Source organism: Vanellus vanellus (genome assembly GCF_965231255.1).
Source record: "Vanellus vanellus genome assembly, chromosome: 6".
NCBI classification, from domain to species: domain Eukaryota; kingdom Metazoa; phylum Chordata; class Aves; order Charadriiformes; family Charadriidae; genus Vanellus; species Vanellus vanellus.
The window spans coordinates 35,344,561-35,370,682 of NC_138911.1; the positions used below are offsets into that span (position 1 = coordinate 35,344,561).

Sequence of the window (26,122 nt, forward strand, 5' to 3'; positions counted from 1 at the left end):
GACGGGAGCCGCCCGCCCGGGGGAGGCGGCCATGGGCCCGCCGGGGCAACGCAGCGTGTGAGGAAGAGGAGCCTGGACCTCACTGCCGCACGCGAGTTGTTTGCCGGGGGAAAACCCCGCACGGCCGCCGTTACCGGACCGCCGCGGGGAGGGGTATAACAGAGGGAGTGTGGAGGGGCTGTATAACGGCAGCGGCTCTGGAGCCTCTCAGGGACCGGCGGTTCTTCCCCCCTGGCGGCGCGCGAAGGGGCGGGGCCGGGGCGCGGCCGGGGCGCGGCGGCCGCGCGGGGGGCTGACGTGGCGCTCCCCTCGGCGGGGGCGGGGTCTCGCCCCAGCGCCAGTCGCGTGCGCCCGCCCGTGCGTGCGTGCGTGCCTCCGTGCGTACGCGCGCGCGTGAGCGGCGCTTCCGGCCCGGCGGCGCGGCGTTGCAGGATGGTGCTGCTGGAGAGCGAGCAGGTGGGGTGCTTGTCCGTTGCCCGGGGCGGGGGCCGCCGTCATGGCCGGCCCCCGGGGCACCGGCTGGTCACCGGCCGCCTGGGGTGTGCTCTGTGCCGGCTGCTGGGGAAGGCCCCGCAAGGACCCAGGGTGCGCCAGGCCCGCGCAGGGCCGTCCCCTCGCCTGCCCCGGCGGCGGGGGAGGGGAGCGAGCATCGTTCTACCCGGTGACTTGGTGACTGGGGGGAGGGGGGGGGGAGCAGAAGGGTTGAGGCCGCGGCAGGTCTGGGGAGAGGGTGGGGGTGTTGGACCTCGTTTTCCGGATGGGCCTCGTGTCCTACCGCTTCTGCCTGGGGGAGACCGGGAGTTCCCCTTTCCTGGGTGCTTATTTGCCGCCGGAGCGAGGCAGGGGCAGCTCCCTGGGCAGGCAGCTGCTGGGCTGCGCTGGGAGAAGAGGGAAATGCCGGTGTGGTGGTCTCCAGCCAAGGATGGGGGTGGTCTCTTTTCTCTTGCAGTTCCTGACAGAGCTTACCAGACTCTTTCAAAAGTGCAGAACTTCGGGGAGTGTTTTCATAACGCTGAAGAAATGTAAGTTTTAAGTCTGCTGCTGGATTAAAGAGGTGTTCGTCTAAATCAAATTTACAGTGGTGTTGGCCTGTATTTTAAAAGATGCAGCTGTAATTCAGAGTATCTGAAAACAAGAGTAGTTGTATGGACAAATCATCTTAGCTGCAGTACTAACAACCTCGAAGTAAGAAGGTATTTAAAACTGCAGGAAATACTGGGACTTTCTAATTAATAATTTGAGATCCTTAGATTTCTGTAAAAGGATTATAGTGTTGCTTTTATGTTTCTCTGGTTTCTGGCTAGCTGACACTACTTGAGAAGTCAAGTGTCCTAGGCTGCAGTTTGACATGCATTTAAAACGTAGTGCTGCTGAAGCAGGTGGTTCATATAGCATGTCAGGGGAAGGATTTACATTTTTTCCTGGCAGATGTAGTTTATAGAACAGATCTTTCTGGGCTTACGGAGGAAGGTGTCTGTCAACAATTTGGCAGCAATGATGCCTTAAATTCCAGATGGCCTTAAATTCCAAGGTGTCTTACAGATCTCTTCTTAAGCTGTTTTTTAACATCTCATCATCTCACAGGGGGCATCCAATGATTATAGTGAAATATGAATAAACATTTTCCATCTTTCAATACAGATGATGGCCGAACAAAACCAGTTCCACGCAAAGGCCACGTAGAAAGTTTTGAACCAGCAGACAATAAGTGTCTTCTAAGAGCAACTGATGGAAAGAAGAAAATTAGCACAGTGGTAAGTGACAGCTTTGGGTTAGAAACATTAGTGGCCCTACTTGTCTTTTATTTCGTGCCCAACGTTTTAAGTGAAATTTGTCTTTACATGAATTCCATGAGAACTACCCTCTTTATTCCAGAGAAACCATACAATAGCTAAACACATAGCTGAAGTTGGGATGCTGAAGTGTTATGCTTACCTGAAGTCTTAATGCTTACACACAGCGTTACAGATGGGACAGTGGTTTATAGTTTTGCTCTGTATGCTGGATTTTGCTCCAGAATGGTATTGCAGGACAGCAGAAAGGGACCCTGCCTGCATTTAGCAACCTTGGCTGTTTTGAGTCAGGTCGAATTATTTGGAGGGAAGGGGGAAACTGCTTCTAGAGACATGGGTGGAAGCATGCAGGGCAGATACAGAACCTGCAGTATGAGGACAAACAGTGTGGCTCCCAGGAGAAGAAAGTTCCTACACACCTATGTTCAAGCCTCAGGTGACAAAGAGGTAGTTTCTTCTAGACCTCGATGGAATTACGGAAGGTTCTTACAACACAGGAAAGAACAGTATGTTCTCAGACTGTGAAACAGTAGGAAAGGGATCATTGTTTCCTGGCAAGAATGTGTGGGCATGGGTATACTCTTCTAAGCCTTAATCTTGCTTAGCATACCTATTTTTTTCTCATTTACAGAGCTATTTGTATTTCAGGAAACATTAACTAGAAGTTGAAAAGCTGATGTGTTTACTTTTGTTGTGGTTTAGCCCTGGTGAGGAGCTAGGACTGTGCAGCCGCTCGCTTACTCCCCCCAGTTTGGATGGGGGAGAGAACCGGAAGAGTAGGGGTGAGGAAGAAACTCGTGGCTTGAGATAAAGACAGTTTAATAGCTAGAGCAAAAGCTGTGCACATAAGCAAAGCGAAACAAGGAATTCATTCACTGCTTCCCATTGGCCGGCAGGTGTTCAGCCATCTCCAGGAGAGCAGGGCTCTATCATGCGTAATAGTTACTCGGGAAGACAAACACCATCACTCTGAATGTCCCCCCACTTCCTTCTTCTCCCCCCAGCTGTATATACTAAGCATGATGTCACATGGTATGGAATAGCCCTTGGTCAGTTGGGGTCAGCTGTCCTGGCTGTGTCCCCTCCCATCTTCTTGTGCCCCCCGAGCCTGCTCACAGGCAGGGTGCGGCAAGGAGCGAAAAGGCCTTGAGAGCTTAGCAACAACCAAGAACACCAGCACGCTATCAAAAGTATTTCTTATCCCAAGTCCAAAACATAGCACTGCACCAGCTGCTAATAAAAAGTTAACTCCATCCCAGCTGAAACCACAACCGCTTTGAATGAGAGACTGGGAAAGGCTTTAGCCGACTTCAGCTCTCCTCTGCAATGTTACCCAAGGAAAAATGTTATTTGGAGAAATAGTTGAGAGAACATGGGCTGCAGCATATTTTTATGGCCCTACAGGTAAATAAAACCTTCCTTAGAATTTTTCTTCACATTCTTCCCATTTGAAAACAGGAATTTGGGATGGATGGCCTCCAGAGGTTTTGGTAATTGAGTAGGGAGTGAGTTCAGTTTTCTAAATCAGTGAAGCCCTATGACATGTCAGTACAGCCTCCTTTCCGCTCAGTGTGATGAGTTGATCCGCTGCTGCTGAAAAGACTAGAAGGTCACTGGTGGGTAAACACATGCTTATACTTAGTTTGTAATAGAAGCCAGTGTTTTCTTGGTTAACCTCCAGTATTACTTTTGTAGGTGAGCTCAAAGGAAGTAAATAAATTCCAGATGGTAAGTTTTGTATGCCTTTTATCTTCTTTTTCTATAGATATTGGGGAATGGTCAGTAAGAAGCACTGGGTAGCTGTGAATAGGTTGATGCAGTGCTCAACTGCCATACAGACTAACCTTAGACTACCCACCCAGCTGCATGTGTTTAAAAAAAATAAATCCCATTATATTTTATCTAACTTTCTGCATTGGTTTAGAAACAATAGTTTCCCAGTGTAGGGTGTAAGAGCATGATTCTCTGAGAAAACGCAGATACCTATCCATTAGCAATATGTAAAATGTTACCTGTAGTATATTGTCACTTACGTATTTGTTCTTTTAATGGTTCCAATTGTTGTTTCAGGCATATTCAAATTTGCTGAGAGCTAACATGGATGGCTTGAAGAAAAAAGACAAGAAAAGCAAAAACAAGAAGAGTAAAGCAACACAGTGACGGAACACTGTCCTACCATCAATATAACAGACTTAACGCTTGCTCAAAGCAAAGTCCATTTCTTTTTGAGTTACCACTTGTCTTTGGCTTTCCTTCCAGCAGGATACTGGGATGTACTTTTGTTTAAACTGAGAGCAGAAGGTGCTTTCTGTGGATTGTTGTATGGCAGGAGTATTTACAGGGTTATACTGAAATAGCTTTACACTCAGCTGCCAACTAGTTTTGTACTTATACTGCTGTTTGTTTTGTATTATACAAGTGGGCAATGTAAAAACCTGTTTGGGGGGTAACACGGGGTGAAGAGAAATGCACTGTGCCAGGAGCAAAGCGAGACTGGAGCAGGAGTCTCAGTGACAGATGCTCAGTTTTATAGATAAGCCTCAGTAGTACTAGGGAAGGTGGGTGCCAACATATTATCAGGAACAGCAGCTTTCCTGTTTCTGTCTTACTTTGAGGGAGATGTCTACATGATGCAGTGCAGATACCCCTAAGGCCTGAGCTCTTGCACAGCCAGGCAGCTGTGCCTTTGCTCCACGCTGATCCAGCTGTGCTGACCCTGGCTCAGGGTGGGGGAAGGGTAGGCCTCTGCATCATGTTCCCTTCAGATATGGCTTAAAAATGCTCATGTCACCCAAACTTGTTTTTTTTAAAGCTTCATCCTTTAGTATATTCAGGGATCTGAATTTCCTCATACTTCACATCTTAAAGTAGCTCCTTCATATGAGCAGATGTAAAAAGTGAATACTTAATTGTTCCTATTAAATATAATGATAAATGGATTTGGTTGTAATGACTACTGTGACTTATCTTTGTGAGTGGCTACAAATGGTATGGTTATCTGTGCCTTTAAGACTGACTCCCCTATTGCTACTTTGTGTGTTGCTGTTAAAACTTCCACAGTTCTCAGAAGTTCTTGGGTTTGTCTTTAAAGTTACCTCTTTACATATTTTAACTTTGTCCCCCTCTTTACTACAAGAAAAGGGCAGAAAAAGTAAGTAGCTGTTTCTTAATGCAGTAAACCTGCAGTGCTAAAGGCAAACAATCATTTGAGTTAGAGAAAAGGATGGGAGTAAGCCATTTAAACAGAAGGTACCAGGTGGGGAGGGACTATAAACATCAGTATATTTCCAGAAATCCCTACCTTTTCTGGATATTCACTCCAATATTATAAGCAATTTGATCTGAAATATAATGCACAGTTAACTATGGCTGGTGTAACTCATCTGCAGACTTACTCAGCTTCATTTTTCCTGATGGGGTTGTGTCAGAGTTCAGCTTCAAGAAGATAATTACGAGATGCCCATCATTATTGTGGCTTTAACTTCAAACTTAATCTGAGAACCCAAGTGAAGAAAGCTAATTCAGAACTTTGATTATGCCTCTAGCACATGCTGGTTACTCTCTCTCTTAAAAGCCTTAGGTTCAGGTCCAAAACAAGTTTTTGCTGTATCAGGTCTTATTTCATCTCCCAGGAAGCTGCTGCTTGAGTTTAATGCAAAAGTACAGGCAGGACAAGCATAGGCAGCCAGGCTTGCAACTGCTCTCTCAGCTTGAAGTCTGCCATCTTTTATAGAGAAATTAAACCAGTAGGTTTAAAAGAAAAACAAAGAAAACAAACAGACAAACACAAAAAGGCTCAGTAGCCAAACCTTTTATTACATAAAAATCCTTCTTCAAAAAAATTTAAAATATTTGTTACAGCTGAAGATAATTCATGCTTTCTAATCCTTGAACTGAGTTTCTCATTTCAGTACTACTGTTGCATATTGACATAAAAGGCATTCTGAAACTGTCTTTAAAAAGAAAAAGCAGTTTTACACCTACACAGCTGATGCCCCCCTTATGCCACAAAAGAGGTTAAGAATTACACGATAGTATATATTTCTGTCTGGAGTCAGACTTGCTCTTTAAGTGCCTATAAAACATTTATTTCCACTTTTTGACATAAATTCACAGTTGTATTGTACACATGAAGTTCAATCTGGACACATAAAGAGACATTAGTTGCCTGTCTTGCATTATTACAGCTTTTTGAAATTCCTTTGACAAAACACTGTTGTCTGTTAGTAAAAGCATCCCATAAAGGATGCTTTAAGTACTAAAACAAAACCTTGTATTCATCTCGGTAACTGTACAGGATAAGCGCAGGAACCCTGCAGAGGGAAAGAAAAGAGAGGATTTTTAAACTTTGAAACTGCAGGTTAAAAGCTAGAAAACCTGTGGCAAATCTTAGCAATAAGCTAACAACAAAGATTCAGTAGAACAGCAGTACATTTTAGTTCCTTTGGCTGCAGCTGCAATTTCCCCCTTTGTTCTCTTTCTATTTATCTACCCTGTGTAGTTTTTTGAAGGCTTATGGCTAAGTAGTGTTTTGTGTGCAGACATCAAATGGGAAAGGAAGACTTTGTCAATCATAACCAGCACTGTATGGAATATTATTCATATGTAGTAGTTGGGTTCTCTTGCTCACAGCCTTGCAAGCCCCAGGAAGAAAAAAAAAAAAAAAAAAGTGTTTCACTTGATAATTAGTTGCTTCAGTAAACATTAGCTAACCCGAAGCAATTCTGGTGCGTCTTTAAGAAAAAGGAATCAAAGTCAATTTTTAGTATCATTTTAAGATTAAGTAGTACCTTCAAGCTGAACATAGGTTTAAGAAAATGTATTCTAAATGAATCCCACGATAGAACATAAATGCCCAGGTCTCACTTAACTGTACCGGTACATGCAAGAGTAGAAAAACTGAGGCTTAAAACTAGATGTGCCCTGACTATTTCAGCCTCGCCAGAATCCAACAAGGAGACTTCAGGTTGAACATGTATGTTTTTCTGCTTAGGAGACAGAAATGGGCTTTACTGTACACGTTGGGAGAGCATGCATTGTATTTGCTTAAAGCCGGGTCGTCTGTCAGCTGTGCAAGATTCCCATTGTATTCCTTCAGAGCAGGAGGAATTAAACGTGCTCCTGAGTTTTAACAGGCAAGCTGAGGCCCTCCCATGAGAGAAGAGGGTTACTATGTAGTAGAACAGCAGTATACCTGAACGTATATAGTTGTTTGCTCTTCAGTTTTATGAACAAAGCAGCAAATGAGATAATAAGGGGAATACATTTTAGAATTTCTTGAAAAGGCTTATAAAAATGAAGAACTTAACATGACCAAAAATTTACATTTTGCCACAAGTGAGGATTAGATGACCAGTAAACTTCCCATTTTGTTTCATGTTAGCAAAAAAATAGTACTTGAGGAAGTATACACATTTCCTGAACAGTTCTTTTTTCCTCAGAGAGAGGGAAAGGGGAGGACAAATTAAGAGCAGCTAATTTAGTAAAGTTTGAATGCAGAAATAATTGAGATGTTTTAGGTACCTGTAAGAGCTTAACAAATTTACCTCTTTTCCATTTTGATACTGTAAATTTCATCACAAATTGCTTGCAAGTATGAACATCTCTGTTTTGGCCATCGTGACATCAGTTGTCTCACAGTAGCATCAAAGGCTTGTCTATCTCCATCAAACTAAGAAAAAAAAATTGAAAGGGAATTATGATACAGTCTTACATTCTCCTGTGAAGGAAATACTTCTGATAGGATTCGGTCTTCTGAACATTGTGTAATGTCAATGCTCCTTAATTAAATACGTTATTAAAAAGTTTTCAAACAAAATTCATATAAACAACATGTGTAACTTGATTTGGTTTTGTTTTTTTTAAAGAAAATTATGAAGAATTTAGTGATCAGTTTCTTAACACAGTTTAGCAATAAAAAGGCATAAGCAATGAAATGGGCTCTATCAGTTTTGCAATGCTGGATAGAATATGAGAACTCTGGTGCAGGGGTGGTCAAAAGTGAATGATGCAAGCTGATCATGTGCATTTTTTATTTTTTTATTTTTTAAAGTAAAAGGTGATAAACTATCTCCGTGATTTGGATAGACTGGATGAACCAAGTATTTTGAAAATATTTTCAAATGTTTCACTGAGGTCTGATTACCAGACAAGCACTGCTTCAGAGCAGCAGTTGTAAAGTATGACAGTACTAAATCCACTTCCAGGCAGTGTTTGCTTTTTTGGGTGGTGGGGAGGTGTCCATCTCTCCAATAAAGACTTCTGACTTTAAAGCCACTGCTGTCATTGGAAGAAAGATGAGCTTTGTCTTTGGTGTGTCCTCCCCTCCCCCCGCCAATCGAGCAGTTTCTGAGTTAAGGGTGTCAATATAATATGTATATATCCCCTTTTTATTTTGGCTTCACTAAGAGATGTTTCAGCTACTGTATTGAAACAATTGCTTCTATGGTTTGGGTCCTCCTTCATTAACAGCTTCAAGAAATGGGGAAAAAACCCCATAGCTTTAGATGGTGTCTTATGTAACTTGGGCGTTTGATGAAGAGATTTTTCTAGCCTCAGCCAAGCTCCTTGGGTAAAGAAAAAATCCTATCTAGTTTTAAAACCTAATTTAAACTCCTTGAAAGAGAAAAACTACAATGGGTGAATTTTACATTCCACTTCATTAGGAACAAAATTCATAATCCATTGTTCAATTAGAATTTCAACAACAATATTTAATTGCTTACCTTTAATGATAAGAAGGGCATCACAGTTGCTTTTGGCAGATCCACCTGTAAAAATGTCATCAAGAAATCAATACTTAACAGTTCTTCTGTTACCAGCTTGCCAGCTGGAGATTAGTTCACTGAAGGGAGTCAGACTTTTTGATTGTCAAAGAAGGACTGATGCTGATAGAATTTATCAAGGTTTTAAGCTTGATCTGTTCGTAACAGATTCCACTATGGAGAGTTCTGACCAGCCATAAGCAAATAGGCAGTATGTTTCCTGAAAAGCATATACCATTTTAAAGTCCTTTGTGACATGGTCAGTGAAGTCTAAAAGCTATATACAAACAACAGCCATGTTGGTTGAAATATAAGAGCAAATCTAGCAGGAACAAGGTATTAAATCTACCACAGTAATTAGCATGAGTACAGCTTAAGAATTTACAGCTAAATATTTGGTAAATTTTGTTCTATGCAACTGTCCAATATGTACAATTTGTGATAGTTTTCAAGCATTAAAGAAACATGCCATGAGTCTAATTTAACCAGAAGTTTGGTTCATTTGGTATCTCTAAAGTAAGGCTATTTGCCGTAGTTTGTTCCAGTCAGTAATTGCATCACCCAATTCAATTAAGAATTTGAAATCAATTCAGCCTTCCACCAAATACTTACTGCTAAAATCTCAATCTCACTTGTTTTCTGTTGCAGGCTAGAAATGAATGTCTGAAGTCTTGTTTGTACCTGCCAACAAAAGATGCGCAAAAGTAAAATACAATGCTTGTGACACAGGCTGGGAACACTTATTTTGTATTTCATAGATGAGAACAGAGGAGGCTGCATCTAACACAAGAACTACATCATATTTAAGCTAAAATTCACATTTAACATAATTTTCAGGAACAATTCCACAATAATCCTTGATGAGCAGACAGGAAGGAGACTGGGGCTGAGCCACTCTTGTAGCAATGGTAAAGATTTGATAATACTGGTATTGTAATAAAGCAGATAAAACTGCCTGTTAGAATGTGAATTCTTGCATATGTAGTTAAAAATTGCCTTTCTGGGTGTTAGATGACATTCCTCTGAAAAGTTAGAACCTGTGACTGGATACAATGAATCATCTCTAGCTGAAGAAAGACAACGGATTTGAAAGCCAAACCAAAGTATTGGTCATGCCTTGTAACACTTTTTTTCCCAGAGCAAGCTAGTAATCCTGCAAAGACAGCACTTTACAAATGTAGTGGCAGCCTTGCACTGCATTGTCTTTTGTACCTTAGAAAGAAAGATGCTTTTGCACATTAAAAACCTGAAAACAGAAAGTCTGTTTAGCTCAAAGCTCAGAGAATAACATCCACTACTTTATTTGGGTTCCAAGAACTATTTACAGCTGGGATTTTTTGTTGCACACCCAAATTTTGACTGAAAAAGGGATAAGTTTACAGTTCTGTTTTACCATGTACTCTAAATATCTTGAAGCCAATAGTCCTAGATGAGCAAACTCTGACATTTGTTTCTAGCATCATTTAATCTTTTATACATTATTATAATAGCATATTTTAGGCAGGGTTGTTTGTTTTGTTTTTTTTTTTAAATCTAACTTTTTCTTAGGCCTTTAGTTTGAGATAACATAATGAGATACATAGAGTATGCATTACAAACATATTGCAAATTAAAAGTATGCTGAATTTGCACCTTTAACACACTTCAGCATTTATAAAAATATGGAAAATTCCAGAACCATGGTTCCTGCTAAAGTAAGATTTCTAATATATACATATATATGTACAGTGATGGCTGAGCCACAACAATGTCACAGATAATCCCCAAGATCCAAAACATTAAAAAAGAAGTGGTCTTTGCCTTCAACTTTTTGTGGTGTTAATAGTTTACTTTATGAATAAAGAACAAACAGGATGTATTTGTTTAAGTTAGGTGATAGTGAAAATAGGAATTCTACCATTCCTTAACTTCTAAGGGTTACTCAATACTTATTTGATGTGCGTGTATACCTGAATTTCTTGACGACGCCTGGCACTGGCAGATAATTTTTCAGGAGCTATAACACTAACATTAGGCACTACAAGAGTTCCATGTGATTCAAACACACCTAAAATGCAAACATACAGTTTTAGATTATATTTTTCCTTATATAAGAAGTAGCAAGAAACAGAAAATTCAGAAATATTAATAAGCTAAGGTTCAAAAAGCTGCTAAAAACGCCCAAAGTCGGTAAAGTACATAGGATAAGGAAACATGTGCATGTAAATTCTCAACTGTTCACTTATGACTTTGAAAGACTGGTTGGTAAGAATAAGGAATCTGGTATTTTACATCAGTGTTCCCTGAAAATAGTAAAAGTTTCCACATGGCTTGCAGAATCTTACAGAGGAATGTAGCATACATAATAACAAAGAAAGAAAAGCTATTAAAAGAATGAGGCACCTATTTAATGGTCAGTCCTATAGCAGAGTCAACGACAAAGCAAACAATAAACCCCAGCCCCCAGCTTCCCTGAACAACAATAACTGAATTCTGAAATGGCTTATTTTGAAATCCAAGTGGCCTCTTCTGGTAATCAGACATATGTGAAAAAAAAACACCAAACAGCAAGTTAGGCATGGCCACCCCTCTCACTCACTGTTATGCAAGGGGGTGTCGTGGTTTAACCCAGCTGGCAAATTGAACCATGCAGCTACTTGCCCACCCCTGCTGCTTCATGTGAGGTGGGACATAAAAAGACAAAAAAGAGGGGAGGAGAGGGGGAAAAAAAAACCTAATGGGTTGAGATAAAGACAGTTTAATAGAAACAATAATGAAAAGGATAAATAACAACAACAACAATAATAATAATAATAATAATAATGACACAGGTCACTCACTGGCTGGCAAATTGGCACCATCCAGAGCAGTGATTGCAGACTCCCACCCCACCCTGGCCAACCCCCATGTACTGAGCATGATGTCTATCGTATCAAATATTTCATTGGCCTTTCCATCCTTCTGTCTATACTTCTATGGGAAGCTGAAAAAAGTCCTTGAGTAGTGTAAATATCACTTAGCAACAACTAAAAACAATAGGTATGACTGACATTCCTTTCACAGCAATCATTAGAAAGAAAATGAACTCTTTCCCAGCTGAAAACAGCACAGAGGGGGAAAAAAGTTTCTTTAAAAAAAAAAAAAAGGCAACCACCACACCCACTGTATGAGTACTTAATAAAATAATTATCAACAATGCCAAACTATCCACACAAAAAGTACATAATATTATTTTTTGCCTACAAACTTCTATTATCAGACTAAGGAGTGCAGATCTGTAGCTAGCAATGTAAAGGCATTTTCATTTGAAGGAAAAAAGAAAAATTTCAGTAGAACAGTAGGTAGGTCTCAACACTGTAACAATCATAGGTATGTCCTTTTTCATCAAAGTGACATTTGATTTCTCCTTAGCTAGGAAATGTTCATGATTTTTGGCCTCCCCAACCCCGAACCACTGCATCAATGAATGCGTGTATGGGGAATATTCTGTCTGTTGTCCTAATTACTTAACTTTGTTAGTTTGGAGAAAATTTCAGTTTTAGATCACTTGGAACATATTTGAGATTCGGAAGAAATGTCTAACCAGAAGCACTGCTAGAAAACATTTTCTTGCTCTGATTAAGATGTATGTTCCAGCAATATTTTCTTGTAATACAGTTTTTAAGCAGAAAGAAAAATAGTTTGTGTTCTATAACTAGAGACTAAATACCTGAATTATTAGTAAATGATCCCTTTTGATTTGGTACTGAAAGATTATCTGAGGTTTCTCTAAAAATAAACAAAGATAGTTAGGGAAACACATTTACAATAACAAAGAACTACTGTAATAATACATGGTTTCAGATTGTCATACAAACATACTTATTTCATTCCAACAGATAAAGAAATTTATGGAGATTTCCCAGCACATATCTGCAGATTAAATTCTATTCTGGAACAGACAGGAAATCATACAAAATTACATTACAAAATCTGATCTAGAAGCAATTTTTATGGTTCTTACAGATACAAAAAAAATTTGCTCCCCATCATGCAAGAGTGATCTAGATCCTAATACTAGAATGTATTACAAGAATATTCTCTCCAAATTGTTAATTTAATCTATGATTTCTTATCGGTTTCTGTGAGATAATACTAAAGTATCAGATTAATATTTATACTTAAGATCATGCATATTCAAAGCAGCTTTCAATTATTAGTTTGGATCCCTTTGCTTTCCACATTCAGGTTTTATTAACAAAGAAATTTGCCAGTGTTACTACAGTCATAATTATTGCATTTCTCTGTTTAGTATTACCAAATACAGGTTTTTCCTCTATTCTGTTCTCAGGATCTACAAATAAAGTAACTTTTAGAAAGAATGATTTTCTTTCACAGCTTCTAATAGATCCTGTAGATCTGTCACAACACATGAGAATCAGGTTAGTTGCAACGTTAAATGCCAAGACTGGCTGAGGCCAGACAAAAGAGAGGAAGAGTGAGCAGCAGATGTCAGCCACTTGCACAAACTACTGCTCAAGTTAAGCATTTCCCAGCTTAATGATTTCCTTAATTGTCAAGTCTATTCAGAAATCCTATGGATGTCAAATCTGTTAGTTTCTGAATTCAATTTTGTGTGAATAAACCATGTCTGTTCCTGCTACCACTACATATATATATGTACATGCACATGCATATATATATATGTGTGGTAATCATATATTTACAAAGAAAGAAGAGTGAATAACAGCTACACTGCTTATGGACACAGGTGTGACTGTAGCCTCTCATGTGATATCCATACTAATTTCTATTGGTGACAATAAATAGTAATTTCAACAAAGATAGCATGATTGGTGTGTTACTGTGTACCCCGAGCCCTTGCTGGGTGTTACTTTCATTTGTGCCAGCCGAAGCGTACAGGTGTGCTACAATTACACCTTCATTTTTACCATATCAACACTGCCTCAGAATGAAAGGGATTTGCCACTTTAATTCTTTGATTACACAGTACATGAACACAATGGACGTCTTGTCAGTAAGAGGGACTTGCAGGCAGTCCTGCCATACAAACAATACTGGTGTTCTAGTAGCATTTGAGCTGGATAAGCACATGGCCTTTTAATTTAGGAAATACTATGGATGTCTGAATGTAACAGCGGCTAGGGAAAATTAGTCTCTTTCTTAACCTCAAGAAAATTCTATAACCAAGCCTTTTGCTTTCTTTCCCCCTCAAAAGGAATTCAGCAAAGCTCTTACTCTTTTAACAAATAAAATCAAGGTTTAACTGAGCATATCTTAAAATTATTTCATTAAAACATACATATATTCACTTCTGATTTTGACTATTCACGTGGACATGTTATGCTACTTACCTACTACATCTTTCGTCACAGATTTTAGTTTTCAGTTTCTGGATCAGGTGATCTACTAAGTCAGATTCTAAAATCCTTTTCTCCGTCTGTCTGTCTTTCTCAAAGGATTTCACCTATGATGTATTTCAGTGGTTCTTAAGATTGTTGATTCTTAAAATGGCACATGAATAAACTTATCAAATTTAATCAAAACCAAAGTGGATTATTCACCCATTAGAGGTGAAACAGTCAAATGTAGAAAGCTATCATCATTACCAATCAATCACTGCCAATTTAGTCTTTGATTAGATTTTTTTTTTTTTTCAACCAACTAATTTCATCTGCATTCCCAAAACTTAAACTAGCTTGGCTACTTGTATTTAGAATGTGATAATTTTTTTTTTTTTTTTTTTTTTTTTAACAGAATGGCCTATTGGTGCAAATACCATATTAATAATAGCGTATTTGCTTTGGATCTTTTTTCTTAGTTAAGGAATTACGTTAGAATAAGGCTTGCCTTTCAGTTTGCAAGAGTCAGACTCTGCTCCATCTTTAGCGGGAAGAAATTAATCAGTAACAACAGTATTCATCTCGTTAGCAAGCTCTTTGTTGGTTTTGCTTCAATAAAGCCATATTTAAAAGAATGCTCTTGTAATAGTTTTGTGGAAGACATTGATACGTTGCACTCTTATCAAAATCTACTTGTTCGTTCAGTTATTGCACAGTTATTTGCTCTCTGTTACAATGACTTGAGAGAGATTAGTTGTGTAGCTTAAGTAAGTTTTAATTAGAATAAATTACTTACGGTTATAGTATGGAGTGATTTATGCTGTTTCCTCAGCTTTACTTAGCATGAGTAGCTAGATTTGCTGAAGCCTTTAGGCCGTAATAGTTAATTTTCTTAGTAATTTTCCTAGCAGCTGGTATAGTGCTGTGTTTAGTCTTATACTATAAGAAAAATGTTGATAACACACTGATGTTTTGGTAGTGTTTTCCTTAAGTCTGGGACTTTTCAGTTCCCCATGTTCTACCAGTGAGCGCAGGCGCACAAGAAGCGTAAACCAGAAGACAAGGAGGCTACAACTGTCAGCAGAGACTGCAAGTCTACAAGATAAGAGCAGTCAACAGCCTGCCTGCCCGCTTGGACACAGAAAAAAGCCAATAACGTGTTACAAGACCCCAGACCAAAAATCACCATTGGACTAAAGGATGCGTGAACAGCGCGTGAGGGGTGGGTGTATTTGCACGGGTATAATTGCCCAGGGACTTTTTTGTTCGAGGTCCCTCTCTTTTCGGAGGCACCCAGCCTGGGCTGACCTTGCTGCTGTACCTTTCAATTAAATTACTTATTTTTATAAAATCTGATGCCTGCAACTCTGCTGCAGGAAACCTAGGGTCAAGCCTGAAGAAGGAGGGAGCACACCTGAGAATACATGTGTATGTGTGGAGTCAAAAGTGGCACCTGTTGGTCCACTGGGATCACCCACCACAAAGGGACCCTAGTCTGTGCAGTTAAGGACTCAGGTGGTGTGTGTGCGACTCCTTGAATGGCGTGTGAATGCTCGGGCAGCAGCTCCTCCTTTAACAATGAGAAGGGGAGTGAATAACAAGTGAAAAATATTTTAGTAACGCATATTGGCTAGGTACGCCAGATGCTGTCAAATATTTTTTTTTCTTTCCAGTCAAAGAATGTACCTTTATTCAAAGAATAATGATCAAGAATAGTTAAAAAAAATTAACTTCTAAAAAGGTACTAGAACCACAGGCTGCAGAGCACAGAAGGTGGTGATTCAAGTTGTGACACAGTCCAGTCTTTCCACCTTAACCTTACATTACAGAGATGAGGAATGTGGTTCAGACTCTTCCTGTTTAAACTACATGGAATTTTTTAGATTTATATCTTAGTTACTTTTTTTTTGTAACATGGAAAACTGCCAACCAGAAAGATGACTGAGTCAACTAATTCATTTTGTAGATTCAGAGAAATCAGAGACAACAGAAACCTTTTTCCACATGAAGACACCAGTGACTCAAAGTTAAGCAATGTTTGCACTAATTTTTGGACTTTCCTTGAGGAAAGGAGGTCTGTGAATAACAGTGTTATGGAGGGATAAAAAGCAGGCTTCTTCGAAGAACTTTCTACTACTTAGCAACTGAAACTGTATTTACCTGAATTCCATCTACTTAAATACCTTCTTGAAAATAATCATGATCTTAAAGAAAAAAAAAGAAACCTAGAACAACAGATTGTAAATCTGAAACACCATCCAGCATCCTCTGGTCCCAAACTTACCTTCACATGACTTCCTTCTTTATCTGACACAAGAGCCACATACGTAATCCCAGAGCATCTGCAATATTCCTGCAGTTCTTCCTGGGACTAGAATGGGAACAGGGGAAGGGGAACGGGACAGAAATTTGACAGATTATAAAACTATCACTTCAGTAATCAAAGCCTCCTGTCCTTAATTAAAATAGCTTGATATGGAGCAGTTACACTGATTATATAAGCTTCTGTGAGAGGAAAGCTTTATTAACTACTCCAGGAGGTGAAACTTCATTATACATGTATTTATCCACCTAATCCTCCTCAAGAATTGAAACCTAAGCCTACACTAGACAGAGAATGCCTAGGCCCCGCAGTCCTAGTTCCCACATGGAAGGGGCTCACTGGATCTAGAAGTGCAGGGTCTAGATAACCGTAAAAATGTGCAATGTAACATCAATCAAACAGGTACCACCCCACTGTCTGCAACTTTCAGTAACAGCTCAGTCCTGCACGACTGATACTTTGTCATGAAGGCTGACTCCAGTTGGGTTTCCTGTAAACCTGAGGCTGACTTACATCATTCTCAGCGCTGAGCTTACTGAAGCGCTTGCTACGCTGCTTAGCAGTGGGTTGCAGGACAGCATTAGACAGAGGCAATAACTACCCATATCTTCATTCCTTAAGAATTACAAAAAGAAGAGAACCCAGGGTGATCATAGAAAAAGCAGAAAGATTTGGATTTTCTTTTCAATTCTGAGGCGTTGAAACTGTCAGAAATGTTATGGCAAAAGATTACAAAAAAGTCAGGCAATTAAGCGAGTGAGCTCAAAACTGTCTGCTCTGCAGCGCATGACTCCGAACGGACAACTGCACAGTGTTTCTTTTGTTAGTCACCAACTGGCACACTTAATGGTGAACCAGACTCACAATCCGCAGGTAACCCCCACCACTATTAAAAGGGACTTCAGCATCGCCACATAGCTCACTACTCCAGCGAGGCAGCAGTGGCTAAAGGTCTGCTTTATTTCAACAGGAGATAAAAGGGCACAACTCAGCTTGCCACTCTCTCTCCTTCCTACCACACGTCTCTCCAGGGACAACATGGGCACCCCATAGCATACCTAGAAGCTCAGTTCACTAAACTATTTTTCTAACAGTAGAATGATGTCAATGCTCCCTCTGAACCTGACAGTCTTCAGCCACCTGGATGTATTTAAAACTTGATGCTACTTGTCTGTTCCAGACATGCCCTTTATTAACTCATGAATTCAGGGAACCTACTTGCAGCCCTCACTGAAAGGAAAACGTATTGCCTTCACTGGTATAAAATACGCTTCTGCTTTGAAGCATCCTCACTTCACTTAATTGGAGTTAAATGGCCTCATTTTAAATTTATTATGCGAATTTGCCCCTTGATTTCAATAGGCCTTGGACTCCACACTCTGTATAATTGGGAAAGGTCACTTAATTCCTCTGTGCTCTGAGAGTACATCAAAATTCTCCACTGCACTTTAAAATACTCTCAGAGATAGAGAGGAAGTACGGTGCAAGGTCAGAGAGACTTTCTTAACATTATTGTATCTGAAGAGCACCCTCCATGCTCAGTTTTATGACGCTGTAACTCAATAAAAATTAGAAAAAAAATCAAAACAGGATGGTCTTAGGCTGCAATAATCTTAAGAGATCAACAATATAGTTAACAGATGGAGATAGAAATTCTACCTGGGACCAGTCATACATTATTTCAGCTGGAATTCCTGCCGTCCAGAGCTTCTGAACAATATTGATTGCTCTACCCATTGACATCTGACCAACACTTACAACCAGCAGCTCACAGGAGCTGGCAGAAACCTGAAGGCAAAGTAAAAACAAGGGAGACAATATTAGCCACAAGACCATCTTTTCTGCTTCATAAGGCAGTTAAAGTAACAAAGAAGGACAAATATACTATTTTTTTTCAAAACGCATCAAGCTGAAAAAAGGGGTTATAGCCACCTCTTTTTAGAGCCACAATCTACCTAAGCATGTCTGAAAGTCACTGAAGCTTAATCTTTGATGAAAGGCATCTGCACAACCTCAGCTTGCAAAGTACCCTAGCCTGTACTGTTCTTTCCTTTCCACTCTGCCTAGGAATGTTTATTTATTCTTATAAAGAAAAGTTAATAAAATACACTTTCCACAACCAAGTGAAATTGTGTGACATCATATGAAGTAGTCCATTTTCTTCAGTTTCCTTCCATCTCCACCTTCTATACTTTTACAAAGGGAGAAGTTATAGGGGCAAAGTAACACTTAATAGCTAAATATCTACGGTTGTACTCTTCCATCTGAAACAAGCCACAGGCTGAGAAAAATGTCCCATTTAAATTAAAAATAAACAGGTATAAGCCTGAAGATCCTCTCTTCCACTAATTCTTATTTTACTAAATAATTCTATGTAGAGAAACACAGAAGAGAACAGGTCATCTTGACATTTGCTGTCTATTTCAGTACGGTATTACTTTGGAACGCATCTGAACATCTTGGGTTTTTGCCCATCTGTGGCTACAATTAGGTTACTGAACTGTCAGTAGTAAACAAACAAACAAAAAACCCCACCTCCCAAAACCCAAACTTACAGACTCCTCCACACTGGAAACAGCAGCAGTTATTTTATCTATCGCTATGCTGACTCCAACAGCTGAAGGAACTGGTCCCACCATCTGTGGCCCTCTAAATTGTGGAATCTCAAAACAAGACAAAAACAAAATGGAAGACCCAAATAGTTGTCTTTGCAAAACATCTAAGAGGTTTTTAATGTTTTCATTAAAAGAGATGAGCACATACCAGATGATCATATCTGCCCCCTGCAGCAAGAATTTCAGGCACAGTTCTTTGTCTTCTTTTGATGTATGCTATAAACTGAAAGATAATACCATTGTGCTGCTGTATTTTGTAAACTAGTCCCAGATTTATAGAAATCTGAAAAATAAAAATGAATATGTTTTCAAGACCTGTACCAATATTACTAGTTAATATAATTAGTTTCCTATTAGCAGTATGGATTGAAAACACTTTCCTCACATAAGGAAGGCATACGGAAACACTTTGTATTTCCAAAAATTTAAAATGCAATTAAAAATAAGGAAATTATGCTTTAACCTTAAGGCATCCCAAGAGACCTAACAGCACAAAACCCAAACAGCAAGCCTCAAGGAAGGTAGACCTTTAGCAATCACCAGCTTTCTGTAATTTTAAAATATTTATAGTTTGTTTCAAAATTTAAAATTCTTTTATGCTTTAGGTAATGCCTTCAACCTTGGTTGAGAAACTAAAGTCTGCATGTCATCAGATAGAAATTAAGCCAGAGACATCTGACAGAAAGAGGTCTTATTCTTCAAATGCATCTTTAAAAAAAAAAAAAAAAAAAAGAAAGAAATCAATGCCAGTATTACTACTTGCCATCAAAAGACACTTTGATGTGTTTTTTCTATTCTGAAATATCATTACTTTGTTTCCTGGCAAATTACAAGGCCCAGCAGCCTATAAATCCATTAATTTATTAGCAGAGTATTTTACAAACCTGAAGTTTTATTCCAAGTTGCTTTAACAGACCGATGATTTCCTCTAAATCCTTCATGCCATGCTTCAACAGCTGAGTGACACCTGGCTTTTGTTTTATCATTGTATTTAAAAATGGAAATACATTACTTGCTTCTCCCTTCTGCTCAATGAATCTGTAGAGTCGAGAAAGCTAAAAACAAAATCAAATAAAGAAAACATAGGTAGCACCACTGACAGCGCTCACAACAGGTCACATCTAAAAAAATGAAAAATATTTGACTTGGTGTTAGTAAAATATCTGTCTTTTTCGCCTGTTCTGCCCACTTTTTACCTAGTGAGTTGAGGAAAGGAATGTACAGGTAGGAGTCTTATCAGCGTGTCCAGAAGTTAACCTCAATACTTTATACACGTTCCTCAACATCTGCAGACATTTTTTTTTATTTTAAAGTTTCTCTCTGTTTTACTAAATACCATTGTATGGTATTCCATTTACTCATATTTTCATTTACTCTGTAATAACAGTGTGAAAAATACATTTAAAGAAGAAAGAAACTTGGACAGTTGCAATACTGACTTCCAGAGAGAAGAGAGAAGAAAATCAGACCACTACAAAAGAGACAGATCTATTTTGAACAGCAGGTGTAACAGTTTATTTTTCTTACTCTGGTTGATTAAATTGCAAAGTAAATAAAATATTACTGACTTATGACAAGTCACAGTGAAATTAACACTGAATTAAAATTACTTACACTATTTGATGTGAGAGAAAGATTACAGAATTTGGCTTCTACTTCTCTTTTAGTTAGCTTTTCCGTCTACAAGAGAAACAGATTCAAACATATTCAGCCACTGAGTTACCAAAAAAAATTACTATTGTCCAGAAGAATTAAAACACAACTTTCCAATACCTTTAATTAAAGGTTGCATTTACAAACTGCAATAGTACTGTAAAAGAACAAAACCAATAACTAACACATTTTGCAGCTATCTTGTACTGAGGCCATATTTGGCTTGGTTTCAAGAAGCAACAAAAAGTATAAAAACACCAATTGTGTTGAAAAGCACTTCTACATCAATAGCGAAATGCTTATGTAAATTAGTAAAAAAAAATTAAAAAGAATAAAATGAAAGGAAATAGAAAAGACATTTTGTTGGGATTTAAACACTACCTTAATTATTCAAATGAATTTCACCTATTTCTCTGCTTGTAAGGTAAAGATCACCATGATATTAAGATACATTTTAAAGTTTTTATTGAATAGCCTACCAGTTCCTACACATGTGAAGAATTCCCTCATAAATACACATTTGAAAATCATCTTAAAACATCCCAGACCAGAAGTAACAAAAAAGTAATTAATCAATTAATCTAAGTTTACTGCTCATAGCCAGCCAGCCTTTTTATTTATCAACAGGATATTCCTTGCTATGCTGGCATTGTGCTGTTACTCATTTCTAGAGATAGCTCTACAAAATAAGATACTCTACAGAGATTAGGCTAATAACTCGTATCTTACCACAGCATCATAGAGAATGATGTAAACTTGATTAAGTTTATCCTCTGGTATCCCACAGTGCAAAAGTATAGCTTTCAGTAAGGCAGTGTGGTTCAAGTAAATACTGTAATTTCTTTCCTAACAAAAGGTAAAGAAACAAGAAAAGAGAAAATAAAAAAGTTTTACTTGTACTCCATTTTATTAAAAACAAAGAAAACTTTTTCCTAAACATTTAACAATAGTTGAAAACTAACTCCAGACCTCATATTCCACCACCCTATCTTCCATCTAGAACTAAAGAATAGCAAGGCTTGTCCCACTCTACAATAATCATCTGCCTGACAGATAAAAGACTTTATTTCAATGGCACTGTAAGGATTCAATTAACATTTCCTTTATACACAAACCTATGCTTCATTTTAAGTTTACCTACGAAACATATTTGTGATCTAAATGACAGTGTTCTTAACTGACTATTGATAAAATGTGAAAACAGTTCTGTACTTAAGGTTAAAGGAACTATTGTTTTTAAGCACATTAGACTACATATTTACTTAGATCTAAATTTTAGGATGGAAAAGAGAGCAAAAGGGATGATTAGAGAATCTACCTGTAGCACTGAAAACTCTTGAATGATTTCTGAAATGGCATAAATTGTTTCTGCTATAGGCAAAAAGCTATTTCCAGTAGATGTAATAATGTCAAATGCACATTCTAGGAGTTCTTTGGGATGACAGCGGTCTAATTTCCGAGGTCTGAAAACTCGCTCTATACAGTATCTAAAGGAAACATTAATGAACAAATCAGCATCTTCAGTGGTCACTGTCATAAAGCATGGCCTCCATGCAAAACATCATCTCTATGTCCTTTACCTTTTCAAGTTTGATATGTTATTTCTAGCTACAAATCTTGCAAAAGGAATCTGAAAAACAAAATACATGAAAATTGTTGAAACAAAACATTCAGTCTGACTAGACTCTGAAACCGGATATGAATTACTACTGTGCAGTAACACTTGTACTCTTACACATGTAATAATGCCTTAAATATTTGCCATAGCCAAGTAATATTAATCTAATTAGTCTTGCTGCAAATTTTAAATAAAAACATCCCACCCCCAAGTTCGTAGAAGAGCTTGGAGAAGTACACAAAGACCTTTCTTAATCACCCTAATGCATGCAAAACACATCATAAATTGACTACGAGTCTATTAAAATGTACAAACAGGTATTTTGCTGTTTATGTAAAGATATAAAGGATAATTTTTTAACAAATCTTTGGTCAACACGTTTTCTAAAACAAGTAATTTCAATGGAAAGATCAATTTTGTAGATCCTGCACAAATCTTTAACTGTGAATCATATTGTATAGCTTGATGTTATAAATGCAAAGGAAAGGTGAGTTAAACTAACCTTAAATTAATGAAATGTAATATAGAGAGTCAGGTTCTTTAACCGTCAATAATAAACAAAAAATATATAACTTAAAGCATTTAGGTGTTAAATTAAATGCAAGGCAATTAACTAGGCCAGTATTGCATGTAACTGGGTGGTACTGATAGAGGAATCCCAGACAGCAAAATTTCAACTGCGCAAACAGCAATTCCTCTTAAGAGTAGAATGATCCTTGACAACACCTGTTTGAGGAACATTGAACTGGGCAGCCTGTTACCCACACTCTCTAGAAAGACTTACAGATAGAAAGGGATGGGAATATTAGAATTTTCACTGGCCATTGGAAAACTCTTGTCTCTTATTATGTGCAAGAAAAAAATCACACAAACCAAAAAAACCCAGCAGTGACATCCACCACATTTATAATATGGTATTATTTTCACCTATGTTTTTAAAAAAGAGAGTAACATGTACTTCTTTCCTTTGTGTTCAGGGCTCTAGCTATCAAGAACAGGAGTACAGCACTAAGGAATACAGGAACAGACATTGAAAGATACATTGCTTCAGTAGTCAGAAGTATAAGCCTAAACCAAATTTGTTACTAGTGAACCAAAGGTACCTAACAAACACCACAGCACTCTTCAAACCCAGCTTTCCCTGTAGAGGTGATACTACTTACTCTGAGGTCATAAGGAAGCATTACCAGCATCCCACTGTGATCCATGAAATATGAAGCTTCATTATGTTCGTATAATTTTTTATTTCTGGGCATTAGCAGTGGAGTATGCAGCTTGATGGCTCCTGCACAAAAACAGTAAAATACTATTATCTCCCGTTTCAGAAGCGGCATCTGCTTTTTACAAGCTCATGAACAACCTTGCAGAGTGTATCTCAACCAATGTCTTTTAAAAATTACATTATTTTATGTGTTGTTAATAGATTTTCCTCCTCCACCATTTAAAGAAAGACATCAAACAAACTTTGATGTTCTATCTTGCACGCTTCTTGGGCTCAGCAGGCAGTCAACAGAGAAAGAGAGAACTGCCAACGTCACGGCCCCAGCAGAATCCTCACCTTGCCCTCCCTCTTTAAGCACCAGCCTTCACAAAAGCTGGCATACAAAACAGATGAGAAACTCTGCGGATACCAGTAGCATTTTTTTGGTCTAGAGGCACTTCCACAGAGAATAAGTATTGTTCAGACATGTTTGTATCTCAAAAACATACTGGAAGTGTTTATGGTTCACTTTTAAAACCTCATAAATACCATTTTTTGCTGACTATATTTTGCAATCATCTATCTGTATGAATCAACTCTTCATTGAAACCTTACTATTAAAAATAACATCATTAATCATTGAAAAATATATTTGTTTTAATTTGTCTACTGATTCTCGAACAGCTATTTTATTATAGAAGCTTTACTCACGTCTTCAATTAGATTTCAACATAAGCATTTAAATCAGGAAAAAAGCAGCCCCAAACACAAGGAAATGCTTCTATCCATTACGGATGGCAGATACAATCCAACATAAAAAATATATATATAAAAAAAAAACACTTTTTTTTTTCCAAAAGAATGAAAATATTGCAATCTCTAAAATGCTGACAAACACTTCCCAAAGTCTGTCAATCTTTAAATAGGGGGAGGAGAAGTAACTTCCTACTTGACTTCACATTTCTCAGTTTCTCCTTCTTTTGTGTTGCCAAACCCTGATCATGCTTTATCAAATTACTAGGAAATCTCCCAGTTTCTATTTTAAAATTCTCTATTTTATATAAAACAATACCATAAATGCCTATAAAACAATATAATTTACAGTATTTCATAAATTTTCTTCCTGTCTTAAAACCTAATTTAAAACAAATACTATTACTAATGACTGGATAGAGTCCTGGAAAGAAAAACCATCAAAGACCGTTAAACATCATGATACCACCTCTGGCTCAGGAAGTTCCACAGCAGCAAATCATCGCTAAGAGCAGCATCACTGAAAGGACCACTATACGCTTCCTCTGCTTCCATGTTCCTGAGACCATTCCCATCCTGGCTACGTTCAGAGAGAGGTTACTGTGCTGCATGGATGCCTGGTCTTTCACCATAGAGCTATCCTTATATTTAGACCTGGATTTTACATAACACTCCCCACCTCTCAAAGCTCACACAGACTTATCAGAACAAACACCTTCAAAGATATAATTAAGATTTTCACTGCTCTTTCTATAGAAAATTTAAAATCACTCAGATTTGAAGTTAACAGCTATTACTGTGATGCCAAAATAACAGCAAAAAACAATGGAAAACTTCAAATGATATGCAACTACTGAACATACTTTCTGGACTCGTGTGATAGCAGTAAAAACATTCCATTCTCTTAAATCCATTCAATCACAAAAAAGGAAATGAACAACTTTTGTAAACACACCCACCGTGTCTTTTAAATATCCGGCTGACAATCTCACATACATGCTGTTGTATCTTGGCTGCCCAAATAGAAAAACTACCCTGAAACCATCACAAATAAAAAGTACATATATAATTCATATGCCATCAACACTCCATGTAATATAGGCAATAAGCATTCTGATATCTCGTCCCGCTATAATAAATTGTAATGCTTACATAATAAAAATAACTATAGCTATATAAAGCATCATTGTAATGTGTTACCTTGTATTTCTTTAGATTTAAAAAGATTTAAGGAGTTGAGAAACTGAGAAGAATTACTTCAATTGCCATGATTAGAAAGGGAAGAAAACAGTCAGAGGCAACATATTCTGTTGGCAGTCAGATGCAAGTACCATTAGTTTGACAGAAATCAAGAGTAAAGAAAGTAATCATTTGGACAGAAGATGAAAGCTTTAGCTGCTACAATCAAACACTACTCATTTCATCATTGATGAAGAATGAATGTATGGTTCAAATGGGAAGTGGTTATATTCAAGCCCACATAGTACAGATCTGTAGCTTTAAATGGAAACTGACATGAAGGTTAATCTTAAGAGAGAATGTAATTCTCTCAAACATGGTTTGAGTTTACCCATAGAAACATGTTGGGTTTTTTTTGTTTTAAATTCAACACAGGAAAAAAACACCACACATCCCCTAAACACCTACAAACCTTCAGCATATCACTGTCGTAAGTATAGTCTATAGCTGGAGATATACGCTGTGAAAATATTTGACTCATCATAGTCCGGTAGGCCTTTCCATCTACATTTGCTAAGGTATGGTGGAGTACTTCATGGAGTTCAGACTCCTCCATTTGTGGTGGTGGAAGATGTTCACTTTTTAACAGCTCCACAGCTGTTGGTCGTGCTGCAGGATCATGGTTCAGAAGCCATGTAATAACTGACCTCTACAAATTAAATAAAAATTTTATAGTTTAGAAAAATGTTATATATTAGCAGTATTTACAACAAACTTCTTAGTCACATACGTTAATAAAAAAATTATAAGATGCTACAGGGGACAAAAAGGAAAGCTGATCTGAATCTTTGGGGTGGATATTCTTTGCTTATTACATTCTAAGTATCTTTTTTGTGTTACTA

General features: G+C 38.1%; 2 protein-coding genes across 2 annotated transcripts in view; one reads left to right on the top strand and one right to left on the bottom strand.

Annotated features, from left to right (window-relative positions):
• Positions 1-366: 366 nt before the first annotated feature.
• SRP14 (signal recognition particle 14) lies at positions 367-4,732 on the top strand. The gene is made up of 5 exons (XM_082485821.1): positions 367-456; positions 950-1,022; positions 1,642-1,754; positions 3,489-3,521; positions 3,864-4,732. Exons 1-5 carry the CDS (start codon positions 433-435, stop codon positions 3,951-3,953), a joined length of 333 nt encoding a protein of 110 aa, XP_082341947.1. The 5' UTR covers positions 367-432; the 3' UTR covers positions 3,954-4,732.
• A 642-nt stretch (positions 4,733-5,374) lies between these two features.
• Positions 5,375-26,122, bottom strand: part of EIF2AK4 (eukaryotic translation initiation factor 2 alpha kinase 4) — a 46,268-nt gene continuing 25,520 nt past the window's right edge. The window contains exons 21-39 of the mRNA XM_082484855.1: positions 25,693-25,929; positions 25,001-25,076; positions 23,251-23,372; positions 22,050-22,099; positions 21,788-21,956; positions 21,199-21,315; positions 20,431-20,496; positions 19,701-19,871; positions 18,965-19,099; positions 18,757-18,864; positions 17,861-17,989; positions 16,163-16,249; positions 13,891-14,003; positions 12,246-12,304; positions 10,507-10,604; positions 9,170-9,238; positions 8,519-8,563; positions 7,340-7,464; positions 5,375-6,106 (exon numbers count right to left, since the gene is read on the bottom strand). Coding sequence (XP_082340981.1) covers positions 6,052-6,106; positions 7,340-7,464; positions 8,519-8,563; positions 9,170-9,238; positions 10,507-10,604; positions 12,246-12,304; positions 13,891-14,003; positions 16,163-16,249; positions 17,861-17,989; positions 18,757-18,864; positions 18,965-19,099; positions 19,701-19,871; positions 20,431-20,496; positions 21,199-21,315; positions 21,788-21,956; positions 22,050-22,099; positions 23,251-23,372; positions 25,001-25,076; positions 25,693-25,929 — 2,031 coding nt within the window. The 3' untranslated portion in view covers positions 5,375-6,051. The remainder of the gene's footprint in view (positions 6,107-7,339; positions 7,465-8,518; positions 8,564-9,169; positions 9,239-10,506; positions 10,605-12,245; positions 12,305-13,890; positions 14,004-16,162; positions 16,250-17,860; positions 17,990-18,756; positions 18,865-18,964; positions 19,100-19,700; positions 19,872-20,430; positions 20,497-21,198; positions 21,316-21,787; positions 21,957-22,049; positions 22,100-23,250; positions 23,373-25,000; positions 25,077-25,692; positions 25,930-26,122) is intronic.